The sequence below is a fragment of the Myripristis murdjan genome, chromosome 20, assembly GCF_902150065.1.
Source record: "Myripristis murdjan chromosome 20, fMyrMur1.1, whole genome shotgun sequence".
NCBI lineage: Eukaryota > Metazoa > Chordata > Actinopteri > Holocentriformes > Holocentridae > Myripristis > Myripristis murdjan.
The window spans coordinates 14,352,176-14,370,902 of record NC_043999.1 but is presented as its reverse complement, the minus strand read 5'-3'; the positions used below and the strand labels follow the sequence as shown (position 1 = coordinate 14,370,902).

Here is an 18,727-nt window from a genome sequence, read left to right as displayed (position 1 = left end):
TCTGCTAACTTCTAGTGAATGAAATAACAATTGTTCTACATCTTGCATTTTGTTCTGCAACCTCTTGGAACTCCCTCAAGCACTCGCGGGGATCCCCGATCCCCAGTTTGGAAACCACTGAATGAAAAGAGCCATTCTGCAGGGTGACAGTACAGTAGCCTCCAATGTACACACACCCTCAACGCGATAGGTGCCTTTAGCCGTAGCAATGCCCGCCCCCTCCCATTTATGACCAATCACATACAAAACCCCAGATGTCTGACCAATTAGGCGCCGGCTTCCGCTCATTTGTGTCCAATTAGACGCGAGTCCCCGCTCCTCGTTTCTCACCCCCATTTCTAACGAATCAGAGGCGAGGCCGCCTGCGCAGATTCAAACACCCCTCTGAAGGAGGCTGGGCGCGAGAATCGGCGGGATGGACAAAAATCATAACGTCAAGCAGAAGGACAGACGTGCAGGACGAGGATAGCCAGGACTTTGTGCACACCAGGAGTGATGTGTTAGTACGGCAGCCTCTCCAGCTTAACACTGGCTGTCGACGCTGTGAGATACTTGGTTAATAAACACGTAGAGGTTTATTGTAGCTCCTTGCCTCGGAGGATGTTATCAACGACGAGCCGCGCATTAACAGACAGGGCGTTATGTTATGGACTGTAGCTACGTCAGTTAAGTTAGCTTGCTGGCTAGCCGAATAATGCTAGCTAGCTGTTGCTGCGTTTCAGAAAAGTTGAGCAATGACTGACAGCGACTTTTATGGCTAAATGTTGGACAACGTCTGTTCATGTGGGATTTTACAGTGCTGACAAGTAGAGATACGTCATTGTAACGCTCAGATCAACCAAACGACTGTCATGGACAACGTGAAATCACGCAGGTGGGTGCCAGCGAGGACAAGAGGCTGCTGTTTAGTTATCTTGCACGGAATCTGCTTGTTTCTGTCCCTTAGTGGGTTTATTTTTCACACTGAAACTTTTCAGTACAGTGAATTTTGCATTCGTGTCCTGGGAATTGGAGGATGGATGGCTACTTTGTGCATCTGACAGCAATACATGATACATCACATGTGCACCTGCACATACACACCGTTCAGAAGGGTTCAGAAGTATGGGCTGCATTTGTAGATGAGTTACTGGATAGCTACATAAAGTATTATAAACAGCACAATTCTTCCTGCAGGTGATAGATATGTCCAGTTGCTCTTAAAGGTGAATGATATTTTGAGCTGAAAAATAGTAGTACAATAAATGGTAAACTCTAAAATGGCTGCTGCAGAGATACTTTGGTTATGCTTTACATTATTATTTTCTAAATAAAATAGCGCGAATCATAGAGAGATCATAAATGACTATTTTCCACTGCTGAGCAGGGGGCGCGCGGCTCTGTTATGCAGCCCAGCATCCCTGGAAGCACTCGTTTACTTGAAAGTGACAGCTCAGTCAGCTTGTAGGTATAACCTCATTGTTGGTGTGGTTGTTTGGGGGGGAAATACACAAACTGCAACATTTAACCAGTTGGATATCTTTTTACATAATGATACATATTTTACTTTTTAATCATGGTACATTGTATTTCTGTAAAGAGAAAAAAAATCAGTTGTATAAAGTACCTGAGACTGCCCATACTGCTTATTCCATTCCATGATGTTAATGTCAGAGAGCACCTGAGAGACTGATAACAAACAGGGCCATGTAGTGGTTGTGATTTTGTTATATTATTGTTCACTTAAATTGTTGTGACTGAAGTTGGTAAAATCATGATTTTTAATATTCAAAGACAGCTGGATGCAGAATACTTAGGATATTGCAATTAAATGTGATAATTATGAATATTAACTGTTGGCTGGTGATGTGAGTCTTGATACATAAACATGGAAATGATGTAATTTCAGCTTGAATGAACTGTTCAGAGGAGCGTGTCCCACCCCCCACCCCCTTTGTGTTCCCATCTGGGGTCAGATGGGTTTGCCTTGCCTTTCACAAATGGGGCAGCTCAATGTTTGACCTGGGGAAAGCATTATAGTGTGCTGCTGATATGTTTTGGCCCATAGTCCGTATCCCACTGCCTAATTTTGGCATTGACTCACAAAGTACTGCAGCAAACACTGATGATTATGGTGTGCACATTGGATTTGTTTTGTGTTTCCACTTTTTAGAGAGAGGAGCTCAGAAGATTCAAACTTTTGCCGTTCAGTATAGAACTGAATTCATGTTGGTCCAAAGATAAGGCCAAAGGCCAAATACTGTCTTATCCAAGTTGTAAAGAAGTCATGTAAATCTACCCACTGTTTTTTGAAACTTCAGTGGCCTGGGCGGCTGGACCGTTAGTGCTGTGTCTTTCCCCTGGCCACACCCCAGCGTACCGCCTCCTAGAGTCAGTGACACACACACCTCCAGAGGAGAAAGAGCCTGTTGATGTGGGATCACCTTTTTCCTTCAGCCCCCTTTTGCCCCTCCTGCCTGTTCAGCCATAGGTCCACACTCACTTCCACTTTTTTATTTGCTCTGCTGAGGAAATCAGTCCATGCCAAAATTGAATTTCCATGTTCAAGTCTCCACGCTAAAGAAGACCTTTCATCCAGGTCACATACAAGAGCTGAGGGAAGCCCTGTTTTTCCCCTCTTTGTGTGTGCGTGCGTGTGTGCGTGCGTGCGTGCGTGCGTGCGTGCGTGCGTGCGTGCGTGCGTGTGTGTGTGTGTGTGTGTGTCCGTCCTCTATGCAGTTCTGCTCTATGGCAACAGCAGCCTTAATTTCTTCTCCATTTATTAAAGTCTTCTCCACTACCAAAACATTAGCCCACAAAGAAAGTGTTGCCCAGCAACAACTTTTATAGGAACACAAAAGTACAGAGTGAGCCTACAACTTATGTCAAAAACAGGAGTTATACATCGTGTATGTGGTCTCAACCCTTTGAGTTGAGTTTGGCACACTTCTGGGTTAAGTAGGTGATGTTGATACACCATATTGGGGTACATTAAATGCTCCAGTTCTATAAATATTGGCAAAAAATGAGGTGGGCCTTGGTCTGCGAGAATTGGCATTGTACTGTATTGGTAACACTGCGCTTGAATGTCATGTATTTTTTGTATTTGTTTTCATTTTATTTATTTGGATCCCCATTACTTGCTACCAAGGCAACAATCTTGGGTCCACACTAATGTTTGCTTTCATTAAGATTTTGTAGTAAAAAAAAGTCATCATGGCAGTTATGGATGTTGCTGGCAGTGTGTTGGCATGCTGTGGTCTGAATGTCTTATTCAGTTCTGTTTTCTGTATTCACGCTCTGTACAATGTTAAGAGTCAGTTCTTAAGTATTTTAGCTCTTAGGTCAATCAGTGTAGGTAATTTAACAGACTGCCTGGGACACCTTTCCCTCTGACAATAAAAACATGTCCTCTTGAGCCTGCCAGGTTTTTGTGTTTCCTGTACAATATATTACTCCTTTTTAGAGCAACAACAAATAGGTATAAAGTTTTAACACTTCCAGTGTTTGACTTTGTAACTTAGATACCTCAATGTGCTCCTTATACTCTTGCTCCTATGACCTTACTTTAAATGAGGATGCCAATTAATGCTGTTAATAATGATTAGTATCCAGTAATTTGATTTCTCTCCACAATCCTGTTTGCAGGTGTGACAGCAAAGAAAGAGGAACCCTTGCTAAATTGAATAAATGCTTTGAAAAATGTACTTTAATGCAAGTCACAGTCGCCACATTAGCAGTATTATTTTAGCCTCTGTTACTTCTGTTACTGTAATTTTACAGTATCAAAAAAGTTGTGTTGGCATCAGACATAAGGTAAATGATCCTCGTTTCTGTGCCGAAAATGTCCAAGAGATACCCCTACTTATATCTTACTGTACAGGAAGTGACTCGAAATAAAAATAACAGAGTCTGCTTTTCTTTTACCTTAACTTTTCCTCCACATTCACTCTGTATATTTTAGTGAGGATGAGGATGAAGAGCTGCACTCCACAGATCCAGAGAGCAAAGAGAAGAGCAAAGATAAGAAGTCCCTGTGCAAAGTGAAATGGTCGCGAGATGAGGTGAGTTTCTTAAGAGGCCTGGTTTCATGTCTGGGTTTAAGGGGATTTTGTAGGTTATTTGTGTGAGTGAAATGGAAACTATGCTATATATCAGGGTATGCATAGTGTTTCCATGATATTAAGAAAATGACATGCTTAAGTGTGATTAGCTTTTCATGGGGAAATCTCAATTATCAGAGTGGTGGTGTTTTATGAAAGGGAATCTCTTTTTGTCTCTCAGTCTCTCTTTCTATCTCTCCCTCTCTTTCCCTAGGATGAAAAGCTGAAAAAACTAGTGGAGCAGCACGGAACTGAGTCCTGGAAATTAATAGCCAACTATTTTCCAGTAAGTACACACAGTAATGTGCCTGCATAATGTAATAAGTGCACGTCTAGGTATGGCCCTCCTCGGCCAAAACCTTCTTGTGAACAGTACCATGGTGGTGTGTGTGTGTGTGTGTGTATTCAGAATGTGCTGAAAGCTGTGTGTTAATGCAAACACTTTGAAATCATGATCAATATTACACAAACACATTTGATTAATTAATCAATCATTACACATTGAATGTTCATTTTAAATATGCATCCCTTTGTAGTTTGAACTACTGAACCCAGAGCAGCTTTTGTTATATTAAAATCTGAACATTTGAACATGTTTGTCCATTGAATAGTCATGTTGTCATCTGATACAGGCACCACATTATTAACATTTATATTTTCATAAAAAGTAGCGGTGTCATCGCTGGTGTTTTACTTAGTCATATAGTGGAGCTAGCATACTGGCCCATCCTTTAACATTCTAAAGTGTAATGGGTGTCAAAGCCATTTAGGAAGACACTAATTAACATTATCACTAATGAGGATGTGTTTAACAGTGAGGGTAAGTCAAGGGCGTGGCTGCCGGAGCGGTAGATTTATTTACCGCTGTCAGGAGTAGGCGGAACTGCTGGAGGTGTGGTGTAATGAGGTGTTGTGCTTTGTGTGACTCTGTCGCAGGGGAGGACAGATGGCCAGTGTCAGCACCGCTGGCAGAAGGTGCTCAACCCGGAGCTGGTGAAAGGACCCTGGACAAAAGAGGAAGATCAGAAGGTAAGAAGAGCTGGGAGTTCCCTTCCCTGAATAGAAAGAGAGATGATGAAAATGGGTAAATGATAGGGAAGGCATTAGGAAGCTGTGGGGAGAGCTGAGGGCATGTTAAGTGAAAGAACACAATACAAACAAATGCCACAATGTGCAATGTATCTTTTCCCTCCCAGGCTAACAGAGCTGTGCACATGCACAAGCTCACTTCCCGCCAAAATTTTTCTCTGCCTTGGCTTTTTTTGGCCATGTAAATTCTCCACTACCTCATCCCAAATACAACTCAGACTTTCCAAGTTGCTTGGAGCCCAGCCCTTCCTTGTACAGAGTGATGGCTCATGTCTGTTCAAACTGTAAACTGAACAATGCGTTCCTTAAATGGAGCACTGCTCTACAGGAATGTCAAGAATGGCATCTCATTCCACCAAAATTTTGGCATCACAACAACAGAAACACAGACCTATCAGTAATAGCCTGTGTTGCCAACTGTGACATCACAACATTTTTCAGCTGTGACAGAAACAGCCAACAAGCTCTGCTGCTGAAGAGGAGGCATTTCAAACACTGATGTTGCTGCTGGCTGTCAGTGTGAAAAGAAGAAAGAAGATATCAATAGATGTAGCCATATAGTGACTAAAATCTTTAATGAGAAATCACATCTGTCAGTGATTTACTAAATTTCCCTCTCCTGACTGCAGGTTATTGACCTGGTGCACAAATATGGCCCAAAGCGCTGGTCGGTGATTGCTAAGCACCTGCAGGGGAGGATTGGGAAGCAGTGCCGTGAGCGGTGGCACAACCACCTCAACCCAGAGGTGAAGAAGTCCTCATGGACTCAGGAAGAGGACCGGATCATCTACGAGGCCCATAAACGGCTGGGTAACCGCTGGGCTGAGATCTCCAAGCTCCTTCCTGGACGGTAATACTGTAACACAGCCTCACAAACACATCTGTTCCTTCTACCAACAGTGGTAGGCGGCGATGGCTCCATCCATTTTGAGTGATGAAACAAGTCTCTGTGTAAAAGTAAGTATTATCAGCATTAACACACAAAATCGTCTCAACAGGACAGACAACTCCATCAAGAATCACTGGAACTCCACCATGAGGAGAAAGGTGGAGCATGAGGGCTACCTACAGGAGGGCTGCAGGGGTTTCACCTCCTCCCAAGGGGGAGTAAAGAGACGTCACCATAGACCCTGTCCTCCTCCCCCACCAGACACCCAACACTGTGACCACAGCCCCATGGCCGTGCCGGTACCTAATCAGGTCCTCTGTCTTTCTTGGCTTGATACTGTTTCAGCACAAAACACCCATTTTATCATAGGGCCGAAATAAATAGTTGATTTATCAGTTAGTCCTTCAGCAGAAAATTGAAGTACAATGTTCTACAATTAATAATCAACTCAAATAATTTAAATTGAGAAAATGATGACCATTTAGACTAAGCTGATAAGAACTGTAGAATAAGCGTATAATTTATCAGCGAGTCATATCAAGCTGCAAGCATGGAGAATCTCCACAGCTGTAGACCAGCAGTTTCAGAGTTGAAACTCGCTCTGCAGCATGCAAATTATCTCCAACAGGCCCAGACTCTTACCCTAACCTTAATCTGAGTAAAACCCATGCCTAAACTTAACCACCTATAACTATTTAAACTATTTAAATGCACTGGTCCTAAACTGTGGTTGGTTGTCAGTTGAGTCTAAATCTGATCATGGCAATTTTGTTTACTGCAGTTTTAACAAGTACCAAACATTTGCTGGTAACTGTTTTAAAAATAATAAGATTTGATTATTTACACTTTATGGCACAATAAAATGAATACTTCACTCGACTTTACTGTGTTAATTAATCTTGTCTTGGGTGTGATGCTGTTTTCTTTTTTTAGATGGGGGGATTTCCTTATGACCCTCACAGTGCACACATGATGGACAGCCTCCCAGATACCTCTGGCTTCTTATCGGTGAGTCTCTGCATGTGTATTTCTCTGTATGCATGTGGGAAAACACTTGTCGCATCCCTTTATTTTCCCCACTATCTGTAATTATTCTTTTAATTTGCTAACTCTGGTCTTCAAATCAAATATTTGAGTGACCTTTTTGTTTTCAACTAACATTCAGTAATAGATAAGGGGGTAAAAGGTTTCTGTGAATATTTTATGTGTAAATCTGTTACCTTTTTTGTCCTTTTTCTTCCTGGTCTTCTTTCTTCCCTCCTTCCCTTTGGCCCTCCTTATGTCCTCTTGTCCCCCCCTGACATTTGTGTATTCCAGCCATCCTGCCTGGATGACCCTGACAGAGAGCAAAGAATTAAGGAGCTTGAGCTGCTGCTTATGTCAGCAGAGAACGAAGTCCGTCGAGTGCAGTGCAGAGGTCCATGTGTAAGAACACACTCCGAATGTGTGTTAGCATACTTGGTCAGCATAGCCTGCGTGTGTTTGTAGCTCACATACACTGCAAAACCTCTCATATTTTAAAAATATGTCATTTCATACAGAATAGAGTCTTAAAATCTCATAAATTAAAGTTAAAACAAGTGGAAAAAAATTGCCCTTTGATTGAATTGAGGTGAATCAAAAATTGGTGAGTCGATTTCACTTTGAGAAGTTTCTTGAATCCTGTGCTGTTTTCTGTATTCAAATATAGTGATCAGGTTTAATTTGCCTTGTTTGATATACTAACATAAATACTGACACTTCTTTCTATTTCTAAATCTCACCTCCCTGGTAGACCTTTTCCTTGTTTTGAGGAAGATGATTTTAAGACTTTGAGACCAAATGACTTAGTTTGATGGATTTTTGCAGTGTATGCACACAGAAAAGAGATTAGTGCACATGTATGTGTGCCTGTAGCTTGATTTGCTGTAGTTTTGCTGTAGTAACTAGCTTCCCATTTCGCTACTCATTCAAACTGGCCTGAAACCATGCTTGGTAGCCACTTTAGCTCCATTACTGCCCCAAACATTAACCTCCTCTCTCATCCCCTACAGCCCCATGCCCACGCTCAGCTGACAGTTTGGTGTTGAACTAAGCACTCTCTTCTCTCTCTACTATTCTGTGTCTTATTCAGCCCAAACACCCTTTCCGCATTTCATTTATTCCACTCTTTCTAGTCATTATGCCTATTCATTAGTCATACTGCAAAATAGGGCTGAACAATTGATTAAAATGAGTGCAATATCCAAATTGCAGGAACTACAACTTTTTAAATAAAGGTAATATGTGTGACCAAAAAAAAAAACATTATAAATGAAGTATTGTGTTGCTACAGAGATGCAATGGCCTACAAAATGTATTTTCCAAGCATAAGAAAACATGTTTGTTTGGTGTAGACCCCAACCAAAATCACGCTGAAAAATTTTTTTCAGTGGAAATGAAAATTATGCAAAAAAAAAAAGGCACTTAAATCATTTCACAGTATGTGTATCGTTCAGCCCTACTGCAGAAGGTAGATTGATTATTACTGTATGACTGACTGGTCAACAATGACTTGATGTAGTCATCAATGTGTGTTCTACATTTTAAAGAAATTTCTGTGGTGATAGGTTAGTCTAAAGTGACCACCAATTTAGAATAACATCACAGAGACAGCTCTGATGCTGGAGCCAGCTGTCTGACACTAGCTGTCTTTCCCTCCTGCGCCTCAGAGCTTTGAGCACTACTCAGCCTGGACTAACAGTGTGGCAGAGGACACCCTGACTACAAGCAGCAGCAGCCTGGAGGAACAGGTGGAGGGAAGGACCTGGAGGGGGCCTGAGGTCCCCCAGGGGGCCCCGGGACAGCTCCCTGTGTCCCCTAGCAAGTTCCTGGCTGTAGAGGCCAGCACTGTGCTATCCACCTTGCAGACGATACCGGAGTTTGCTGAGACAATGGAGCTCATTGATTCAGTGAGTGTGTGTGTGTGTGTGTGTGTGTGTGTTTGGGATGAGCAGGATTCTTACAGGTCATGGAACTTTGAAAAGTCAATTCCAGACAGAGAAATTCTGGAGATTTAATAAGTTCTTGGGACAAGATATGTAAAATCATAGATTTTTGTAAGCCTCAGTTAAAAAAATCAGTCAATTGTTATTCATCAACAATATTTATTGTCCATTAAAATTTTGGTCAAGGAAAAAAAAACTTTTTGTATAGGTTATGGAAATTCAACATTTTAGTCAGTGAAAGTCCAGGAATTTTTCATTTGACAAAGAGTGTGACCCTGGATTATGGCGAAAGACTGAGAGAGAAATAATGTCTATGAATTTGTATAGAAAAATCTATCAGAAGTCACAGAACATGAATGTGTTGAAGATCTATTGTAGATGTGTTTTGCTCTGCAGGACCCAGTGGCATGGAGTGAGGTGACCAGCTTTGACTTGTCTGAGACTGGGACACCCCCCAGGCATGCCCATGGAGGTTACAGCACCCTGCCACAAGAAAGGACAATTGAAGATTCAGTGGGTTACACTGCATCTTCCCTCTCTGGCCGCAACAAGCACTGTGCTCCGTTTGTCAACTCCCTCACTCCCATCAACACGTCCAAACCCACCCAACCGTCCACTGGGAGGAGGAAGAGAAGAGAAAGGGGGGAACAGTCTCCTATGTGTGACAGGACGTGCTCTTCCTTCTTGGAAAATGTCTCAAATTCGCCCAAGAAAACACCAACAAAGTCACTACCGTTCTCTCCGTCCAGGGTAAACTAAATCTGTCTTCCGCTGCTATTCCTCATCTAACTTCTGGGTCATATACTGTTGATGTACTGTGGTTGCATTGCCTTGTGGGTAACACCCCCATCCTCGCTGGTTGTTTCCCCAGTTTTGCAATATATCCGGAGCTGAGCCTCTGAATTTGGATAACCCTGCCCTTACCTCAACCCCTGTGTGTGGCCAGAAGTGCCTTCTCAGCACGCCCCTCCACAAAGAAACCACACCTAAACACCAGAAAGAGAATGCTGGGTAAGTAAATAATACATAGATGCAAAGTTTTGCAAACTCTGCATGGTCTTGGTCATATTGTACTGTATGGTTCAGTGTTGTCACAATATATTAATTATATCAATTCATCAGTCGCAAATTTTGTAGATATGCACCGTTCTGCAAAAAATAAATAGGATCAGTTGCTCTGACTTCGTCCTGAATTGATATGAAATGTCTTGAATCAAATTGTTCATGGTGCTTTAAAAAAATACCCAATGTAGAGATGACAGAATATGAGGAAGTGTGACTGTAGTTATTTATTTATTAATTTATTTATCAATCTATTTATTTAGTTATTTGAGATAAATTATGTTAAAGTAATTTTGGCGAAAAATGCTGAATTGAACCACTGACTCAAATCAAGGTTTACAATTGAATTCTTCCAAAAACAAAAATAGTTCTTAAATCCAATTGGCTATAAGAGAATTGTGAATCAAATTGAATCTCTGTTAAGCCAAAGAGTTACACCCCTCATTCACATGTATCCATATGCAGTGTATTACATATTATACCTGCAGCTACATTATTTACCCTGATAGTAAGCAGTGAAGTGTTAAGCAAAAGGTACAAGGCATAACCAAGTGTCATCAACCCATCTTCCAGTAAAGAACATCTTAAGCAGCATGGATTTTTTTTTTCTCTGCATGTGGTGTGCCAAAGATTTTGTTTGAAGTGATGCATATAAATGAGAATGAACTGGAAAAAGAAGTCATGATTGCAAACTAGATCTGGTTAGGGTTAGGGTTAGGGTCTGGTTCTCACAAGAGCTGGCAATACCAACCAACAAGGAATGCTGTGTTTTATGGGAATTATCAGAATGTAAGAATAAGTCTTTGGCCAATCAGATTGCTTGGTAGAGAGAACTTGCATAACACATTCCAACCATAAATTCCAGTTCCAGAACTCCTAAATTCCGTAAGACTGTCACGATTCCCACCCCGAGGACACCGACGCCTTTCAAAAATGCTTTGGCTGCACAGGAGAAAATGCACGGGCCGCTGAAGATGGAGGTAAGTCTATTTATATAAATATACAAGATATGTTTCTATAAATTGGTTTATATTCACCTCACATTTTCTTATTTCCATGGTAGCCTGCTCTCATGATACCGGTGTGTGTGTTTTATGTTATCTGTTTTGCAGCCGCAGCCGCTGGCATTTCTAGAGGAGGACATCCGAGAAGTCCTGAAGCAGGAAACAGGAGCTGATATCTTCAACAAAGTGGAGCTGCAGCCAGAGTATAGAACATGGAAACACAATGTACGTGTGACATGAACACCTTAAGATCTCCCAGGATTATACCATAATAACCTATTGTATTATTTGAGAAAACATAAATATATTAACCAATAGTTTAGCCACCTTAGGAGCCACTGTATTTAAATTGTACCATATTTACCATATCATTAATACATATTTCTGTGTGACTCTTGGTCTTTCCATATCAGATGGATGGCCCAGCTAGGAAGGTGCGCAAGTCTCTTGTGCTGGACCCCTGGGAGAAAGACTGCCTCAACGTCCAGCTCTTCCAAGAGCAGCTCAACAACGCACAGGTACATCAGTCTGAAGAGCTTGTGTGGGCTTGGGCACAAAACAAAATCACTAGTCCTACAAATCCTGCAACTGGTTTGAAAAAATGAATGAGAAACGTAATCTCTTCTCTCAAGAACTTAAGCCCAAGTTATTCTAGCAACTCTTGTTGATTATGTTTAATGTGTAAGTGTTTTAACAAAAGCCCAACTAGGGACAAGCATCGCAAATTAGTTGAAGCTATAAATGTTATGATTCAAGACATTAGAATATTTATGAAATGTTCAATGTATATGTATCTGTCCCTATTACATAAACATCAGTTAAATAGATAGAGGCTGTAAAGGGCTATGGTTGTACTGGGTTAGGGTTAGTTAATGTTGTAGGTGTGACTGTCTAGCTGCAGGAATATGTTGCAGGGTTTTGCTGAAAAAAGCACAGCCATTACTCAGTCTGGATAAATAAAAAATTATATCAAGAAGTTAGTGTTTGTCATTGGCATGGTAACAAGTTACTTACAATTTTACATGGAGGATTTGTAGCATAACCATTATTGTATTGTTGGTCTATTCATTTACAACAAATGACTTGACTCACTGAACATCATATCGTAGATGCCTGATGAAAGTCTGCTGACCAGCTCTTTGCTGATGACACCGATCCCTGAGCAAGAGGAGTGCAGCCGCCCTTTGATCTCTGGTAGAGACGGGCCCCCTCTGGTGCCACTGCATCGCCTCTCCAGCCCGCGGGTCAAGAAGCTCCCCACCTCGCAGAAGGCCCCACTACACACCACAGTACAGGTACATAGCAAACCGACTTGAAACTGAAACTGAAAGCTGCATAATGTACTTTCAACACCTGTAGCAGCACCTGTAGAGCATTAGAGGAAAGATTTAGCGTTAGGTGTTCATTGGGTTTGATTTGCCAATATTGCCCTTGTATCAAAAATCTACTTTTCTAAAATAATTGAATTGAATTGAATAATTATTGTCTCAGTTGTTGCCATGGTTATGCTACATACATAAGTGGTTATTGTTTGCTAATATTGGTTTCTGAACTGTTGAGCTGGCTGTATTAAGTCAGCTAAGAGAGTCAGCTGTTCTCTGTATGTCCTGAATCATCGTTGTCACAAGGACGTGGCATATGCCATTAAACAGAATGAACAACTAATCTTCGTTATTGACCGCTGGTAACGGTTTTCTCCCTGCAGATAAACAGTGAGTGGGAGGCGGTGGTGTATGGGAAGACGGAGGACCAGCTGATCATGACAGAGCAAGCCCGTCAGTACCTGAACCCCTACCCACCGTCTGGCTCTACCTCAAGGGCCCTTGTGCTTTGAAGCCAGCCTCTTGCTGTGCAGACACACACTACACCCGTCCAACAACCCCCACTGAATCCTGTAAAAGACAATCCGGTGTAGGCAAACAAACACGAGTTTCAGTTCTCAGTTGTGTGTGTGGTTTGGTTTGGTTTTGTTTTTTGCAAAAACAGAAATGCACTGCCAAGGACATCAACAAAAAGGCATGGCTGCTGTTTTTACATGTTTCTAGGTCACTGCCCAAGTACCTTTTTTTTTTAGTGTCATCTGGTTTGGCCTTTATATTCCTTACACACAAGCTGTTGCCTTGGCTTCTTAAACAGTTTTTGTACAGATAAGGAAGAGCTAGAATTTTCTGCACTAGTCAATAATGTTAAAACAACCTGCACATACAGTAGGCTGTAGATATAGATTGTTTATTACTAGCAGTGGCTGCTTCTGAGTTTTATATTGTTAATATATTGTTTAAATGGAAAAAAAAACACATTTTATGAAGTAACGCTACTCCTTATGTATCTTCTCCAGCTTGTTTCATTGAACTGCCCTGTTGCTGTTATCAGATAAAAACCACATACCTTTTTTTTCTTTATTTTAATGCCCATGTATTTTTCAAATGACACCATGGGTTTTTAACAAGTTGTAAGGGACCATGTGTCACAAAACACACTAAGCACATATACTGTATGTGTATGTGTGTACAGTATATATACAGTACCTTTCAATCCAATTAAGAAAGACACCAAAAATACAGTTATGTGGTTTTTAGAGACAGCAGCGTTAAGTTGAGAATGCTTATCCCTGGTGATATGAAGTCTTGAGGGGACGGAAGTAGGAAGCTGTCAGTATTGCACTACTGAGTTGAGTTTGCTGCTGAGAAAGGAGCAGTGTTTTAAGGGCAAACTGGATAGCACTTGCGACAATACAATATCCTTTTAACGACACAAAAGTTTCCTTTCCAAGGCCATAATGTCCGTCGAGACATCGGTTGAATGTATTTCATTGCAATGTAATTGTGTAAAAAACCTCAAAATGGAAAGGTACCTTATTGTTTGTTTCTTTTTTTCTTTTATTTATTATCTGACAGCTCTAAAGCTTAGATATTAATATAAATTCACACCGTATGAGTTTACCTTCGCTGACAAGACAGCCTAAAAATTCCCACTTGCCCCAAAGCAGTCCAGCTGCTCCTCTCTGAAAGGTCACCGTTGCTTTGGTCAGAGGTTTCAGTGTGTTGAGGTTGGTACTGACCACAGTGCGCATATCATCAGTGTTCTGCTACAAGCATTTGGTCAAGAAGGATTTACCTTTTGTGTGAAGGCTGTAGGTTTTTATTTATTTAATGTCTACTAATTTATTTATTTCTTTAAAAAACGTTTAAGAGAAATTATTGAAGAATTATATTTTCTTTTCTCTGTCAAAATCAGGATTGGGGCTACCTTTAAGTTTCATTTGTCCAAGATAGAAGTAAACATGCACTGCCACTACTTGCATCCATCCATTTTTTTACTTTTAATCGATCCAACAAGAATTAGCAAATAACCATTTTGTAGTTGTATCACTGATTTGGTAGGTAGGACTTTTTTTTTCTTTGAATCAAAGTGTGTTCTTGTTGTCTTTTAGGTAGCAGGATTCCATCTCCGACCTCTAATCATAGGCAAATTGCACTTTTTACTCATTGTTTTAATTGTTGGATTGTTTGTTTATGCTGATGATGTAGCTCTTGTTCATTGTGTGTTGTACTTGTTCTTTTTTTTTTTTTAAGTGTTAGACGGATGTCTCACTACGTGTGAGTAATGAATACTGACATTAAGCTTCAAGCTGCTCGATTTTTTTAAATTACAATGTTTTGTTCTCCAGCTCTGCTGTTTACAGGTGTAGAAGCTTGAGAGTTGCATAAACTAGATCGAAACCTTGCATTTAAAAATTATTGAGACTGAATGATAGCACTCCTAACCTTTCACAGTCAGCTACACGGGTGGCAGTGTGCCTTAGTGGTTAGAGACCGTCCCATAACTAGAAGGTCCCACGTTTGATCCCCACAATAGCCATGTATCATGTTGAAGTGTCTGTGCAAGACACTGAACCCATACCTACTCACTCAAATCAATATCAACTAAATGCTTAATTTGTAATGTATATGTACATAATTTCAGGCTGTGATGCTGTTAAAATGAACTGCACTGTTCTTCCATGTTCAATAGGATAATTCATGATACTGGTGCGATGAAGGCTTTTCTGTTCATGTGTTTATGGTCCGTTACAGGCCTGTACCCAGACCAGTAAAAGTAACACTACAAGTAGAAATGGTCCTCTCAGTTATATTGGCATCACTAGATCCAGCATTAGTCATAATCTGGATTTTGGTGGGAGGATTATCCAGCATTAAGCATTTGAGTGAGAATAAGAAGGGAATCTTGTCAGGGAGATCAAGTGGAAAGATCAGGAGCAAACATGACTCTAGAACAGGGAAACTAGGCTAAACTGACTTAATTAATATCCACGCAAGAGCTTAAAGTTTGTATTTTAATATGGCGGCTGGCGTGTCTAACAGCTCAATCTGTACATATTTGTGTTGAATGTTTTGTTTGTCTTTTCGACTTGTGTTTTGTACATTCCATTTGTAAGTCCAAGATAATATGTTTGTATTTTTAACAACACACAGCCATGTAACACCATAGGTTTTTGAGGGAATGAAGTACATGTACAGGATAGCCACAGCTGTCATACTACTGTAGTTATGCATGAGTAAATACACAAGATGCTGGACTGTTGCATTCATTTACAAGGTAAATCACAGATATAACACTTGCACAATATTTACAGTATTTTTCAGTTTGAAATCATAACCAAGGTACCATAGAACTCCTGCCAACTATCATTGTAACCATGTACTTAATGTTGGAAAAATAAAATGCATTTGTTGCATGACATCTACGGCATTTCCTGTAACGTGTCATGGCATGACTTGATATTTGAATTGAGGGGGTGCTTTTCTCTGCCAAGTGCCCCTGTGCAAATTGGTATACATTATGGGGCATTTCCCACAAGATGAAGATTTCTGATGATCCTTTAGTTTTTCTGACATGGTCGCAGCAGGCATAACAAGATCTTGAGCTCTTGCCAAAAATCCTTGAAAACTACATTCCTCGGCAAGACAAATTCAGAGGCTTCATCCCTGCCATCCTGTAATTTGTCCCATTCAGTCAGGTAGAGATTACAGGTAGGCAGATGCTTTAGGGTGCACTGATAGCATGGTTGAAGCTGAACCCCTGTTGTGTCTGTGTATGTATATATGAACTGGGATGTTGTCAACTTGGCCTGGGGTGCAGGGACACGAGCCCCCTCCACCAGAACAAGAAGCCTCTCCACAGGGTCAGCTGCTGGCCCTAAAGGGGCCCACTCACCCATGACTTAATGCCCCTGGGCTCCTTTGTCCTCAGGGCTGTTGGTTTTACAGGCCCATTCACTCAATTGCCCCCAAATGGAGGGAGGCAGAGAACCTGATGACGTGCCTTATGCCGGAGGAAAATCAACATACACACACACAATTGTGTGTACGTAAACACACACACACAGGCAGGGCACATGTCCACTGAATCAATCTGCCTCCCTTCCCTCTCATGCTTGTTCAACTAGGTCTTGGTCTTTTGTTCTTGTGTGACCCGCACTAAGTTGAGAGATGTCATCGACCTCTTGGCTCTTAATTGGTTATTGGCAGCAGCCGCTGCACCTTATGCTTCCTCCATGTATTACTGCAGTTACGCAGTCGTCACACTTTGGTTGATGTATTGATGTTTTGCCAAATACCTACTCCATACAACACTCTAGATTCACACAGCTTTTAAATTTTGTAATGACACATTATTTTTCTGCCTTTCTTTGTGAGCATAAAATGTACACTAATATGTCATGTGTGCACCAGTTTATTTAAAGTATTTAGACCCCCATATCCTCTATATTTTTGGTCATAGAACTAGTTGATAAAAAGTAGGAAAGGTGTGTGAGAGTGTGTGTGTGTGTGCTTTATACTGAAGATTAAGGGCAAAGACATGAAACAGAACCTCCAGGCTTCCAACCAAATTTGCCCTGCTTTCTCCCTGTAGGCACACACCCATAAACAAGCAATACACACACACACACACACACACACACACACACACACACTGTTTGCCTTTGTGTATGCTAGACAGCAGATGGCAGCCCATTATAGAGCTGACAGGGCAGTCATCTGGCAGGCACCCTGTTACCCCCCACCCCCTCAACACCACCACCCTCCATCCCCCCCAAAGACACTCAGCACAAAACAGCAGGGATAGGACAGTTTAGGCGGGAGAGTGTGCCCTGTGGTGTGTGTGTGTACACCCACGTGTGTGTGTGTTTGTGTGTGTGTGTGTGTGTGTGTGTGTGTGTGTGTGTGTGTGTGTGTGTGTGTGTGTGTCAGAATTGGACCCTGGCCTTTCTGCCCTATATAGGTCACTGTTTCCACTTGTTGTGCATGTCAGCACCCTGTGAGGTAAATCTCACACCCATTTGGCCAGGAGGGTGCCAGGTTTTACAGCAGCATGATTTAATGTTCTAAGCTTAAGTGGGCATTTGTGTGAATTAATCTACCCGTTTGAGAGTTTGCAAATAAAATCTTTCTGAATAAGCATGTGTTATTCCACTGTTTTATACAGCCAGATGAGAGAGGTGAGATCTCAAAAAGGTGAAACTTCCCCTCAAACACACACATTCTTCGTTACCTCATGAATCATAGTGACTTCTTTTCTCAGAATTACGCTGTGAGGTATCTCTTGCTTTTGTAGTCGCCTACACACACTTTGTGAAACCTTAGCAGTCTCTATCATATGTGGTTTTTGTAAACCTGAAATAATCTATGCAGCAAGTTTGAAAGTCCAGGTGTCAGAGTGAGTGGTATTTGCTTCTGGAACAGTAAAAACTTATCTATGTGGTGTGGGTGATTCACACACACACACAGGATTAAGTCAAAACGAAGGTGATATATTCTCACTACTTTGCCCCCCACCTCAGTTTGAAACCCAGGGGCTCTAAGCTGAAGATAAGCTGCAACAGTAGCAGCAGTGGGGAGCGAGGAGAGCAGAGGCGGTCTGATTGGCCAACTTAAATATTCCCCTCATGAATCAGAGTTTCCTCAGAGGAGCAGCGGAGCCGTCTCTCTTTGTGATCTAACATTTACGCCATACCCAAAGTGCAAAACATGCTCTCCCAAACGCTGCCCCCTGAACGACTGCCTCCTACAGCCTTTATTACAAAGGATTATTCCACAGAGCAAATGAGGGTGGGAGGTGTGAGGGTTAGGGGGGATCTCCAACCCATGGAGGTCAAGGCCAAGGTTAGGATTAGGATTGGTGTTTGTGTCCTCTGGAAGGAGGTAATCTACAGCCCACCCTATAGAGATCCTGGGTCGAGGACATGCTGGGAGGTACCACAGAAGAAGAACACTACATAGAACTTCTGAGAGCTGCTTTAGTGTTGCCCGGGCAACCCTGCACAATCCCTGGATTTTGGTGAGGCTTTCAGCAGGCCTCAATCACACTTCCTTTCGCTTGAGAGAGTTTTTTTTCTCCTCCAGCACTGTTAAATAAAGAGGGAGGCCCCGTGTTCAAAGGAAAATTCACAGGAGCTGAAGTATGAGGTAATACTGGGGCATGTTTTCACTAAAAAAAGATGTTAAGACACTAAGGGTTTACAGATTTTATGGAAAAAATAATTATTTACATGATGGACTTACAAATGATACAGTTAAAGACATGTAGCTCATTAGATTTACACGAGTGGTTCCAGTTGTTAATAAACATGAA

The 18,727-nt window shown here is 41.5% G+C and overlaps 1 protein-coding gene across 3 annotated transcripts; it reads left to right on the top strand.

Moving 5' to 3' along the window:
* The first annotated feature begins 505 nt into the window (after positions 1 to 505).
* Positions 506 to 15,834, top strand: mybl1 (v-myb avian myeloblastosis viral oncogene homolog-like 1). 3 transcript variants are annotated; one of them, XM_030079833.1, is made up of 16 exons: positions 506 to 874; positions 3,944 to 4,043; positions 4,297 to 4,368; positions 5,019 to 5,111; positions 5,801 to 6,021; positions 6,170 to 6,371; positions 6,994 to 7,068; positions 7,378 to 7,485; positions 8,751 to 8,990; positions 9,423 to 9,776; positions 9,898 to 10,037; positions 10,954 to 11,068; positions 11,201 to 11,317; positions 11,506 to 11,610; positions 12,202 to 12,387; positions 12,798 to 15,834. In XM_030079833.1, exons 1-16 carry the CDS (start codon positions 852 to 854, stop codon positions 12,924 to 12,926), a joined length of 2,280 nt encoding a protein of 759 aa, XP_029935693.1. In that variant the 5' UTR covers positions 506 to 851; the 3' UTR covers positions 12,927 to 15,834. The 3 variants fall into 3 exon arrangements, with proteins under 3 accessions (XP_029935693.1, XP_029935691.1, XP_029935694.1); XM_030079831.1 differs by having other exon boundaries at positions 9,405 to 9,776; XM_030079834.1 differs by lacking the exon at positions 7,378 to 7,485 and having other exon boundaries at positions 9,405 to 9,776.
* The last annotated feature ends 2,893 nt before the right edge of the window (positions 15,835 to 18,727 follow it).

Bases quoted from the DNA above. Each gene is read 5' to 3' on its own strand.
- mybl1 (XM_030079831.1), top strand. From the start codon at position 852: ATGGACAACGTGAAATCACGCAG. The intron at 4,369-5,018 runs GTAAGTACACAC...ACTCTGTCGCAG, and splicing joins TAATAGCCAACTATTTTCCA to GGGAGGACAGATGGCCAGTG. The intron at 10,038-10,953 runs GTAAGTAAATAA...CATAAATTCCAG, and splicing joins CACCAGAAAGAGAATGCTGG to TTCCAGAACTCCTAAATTCC.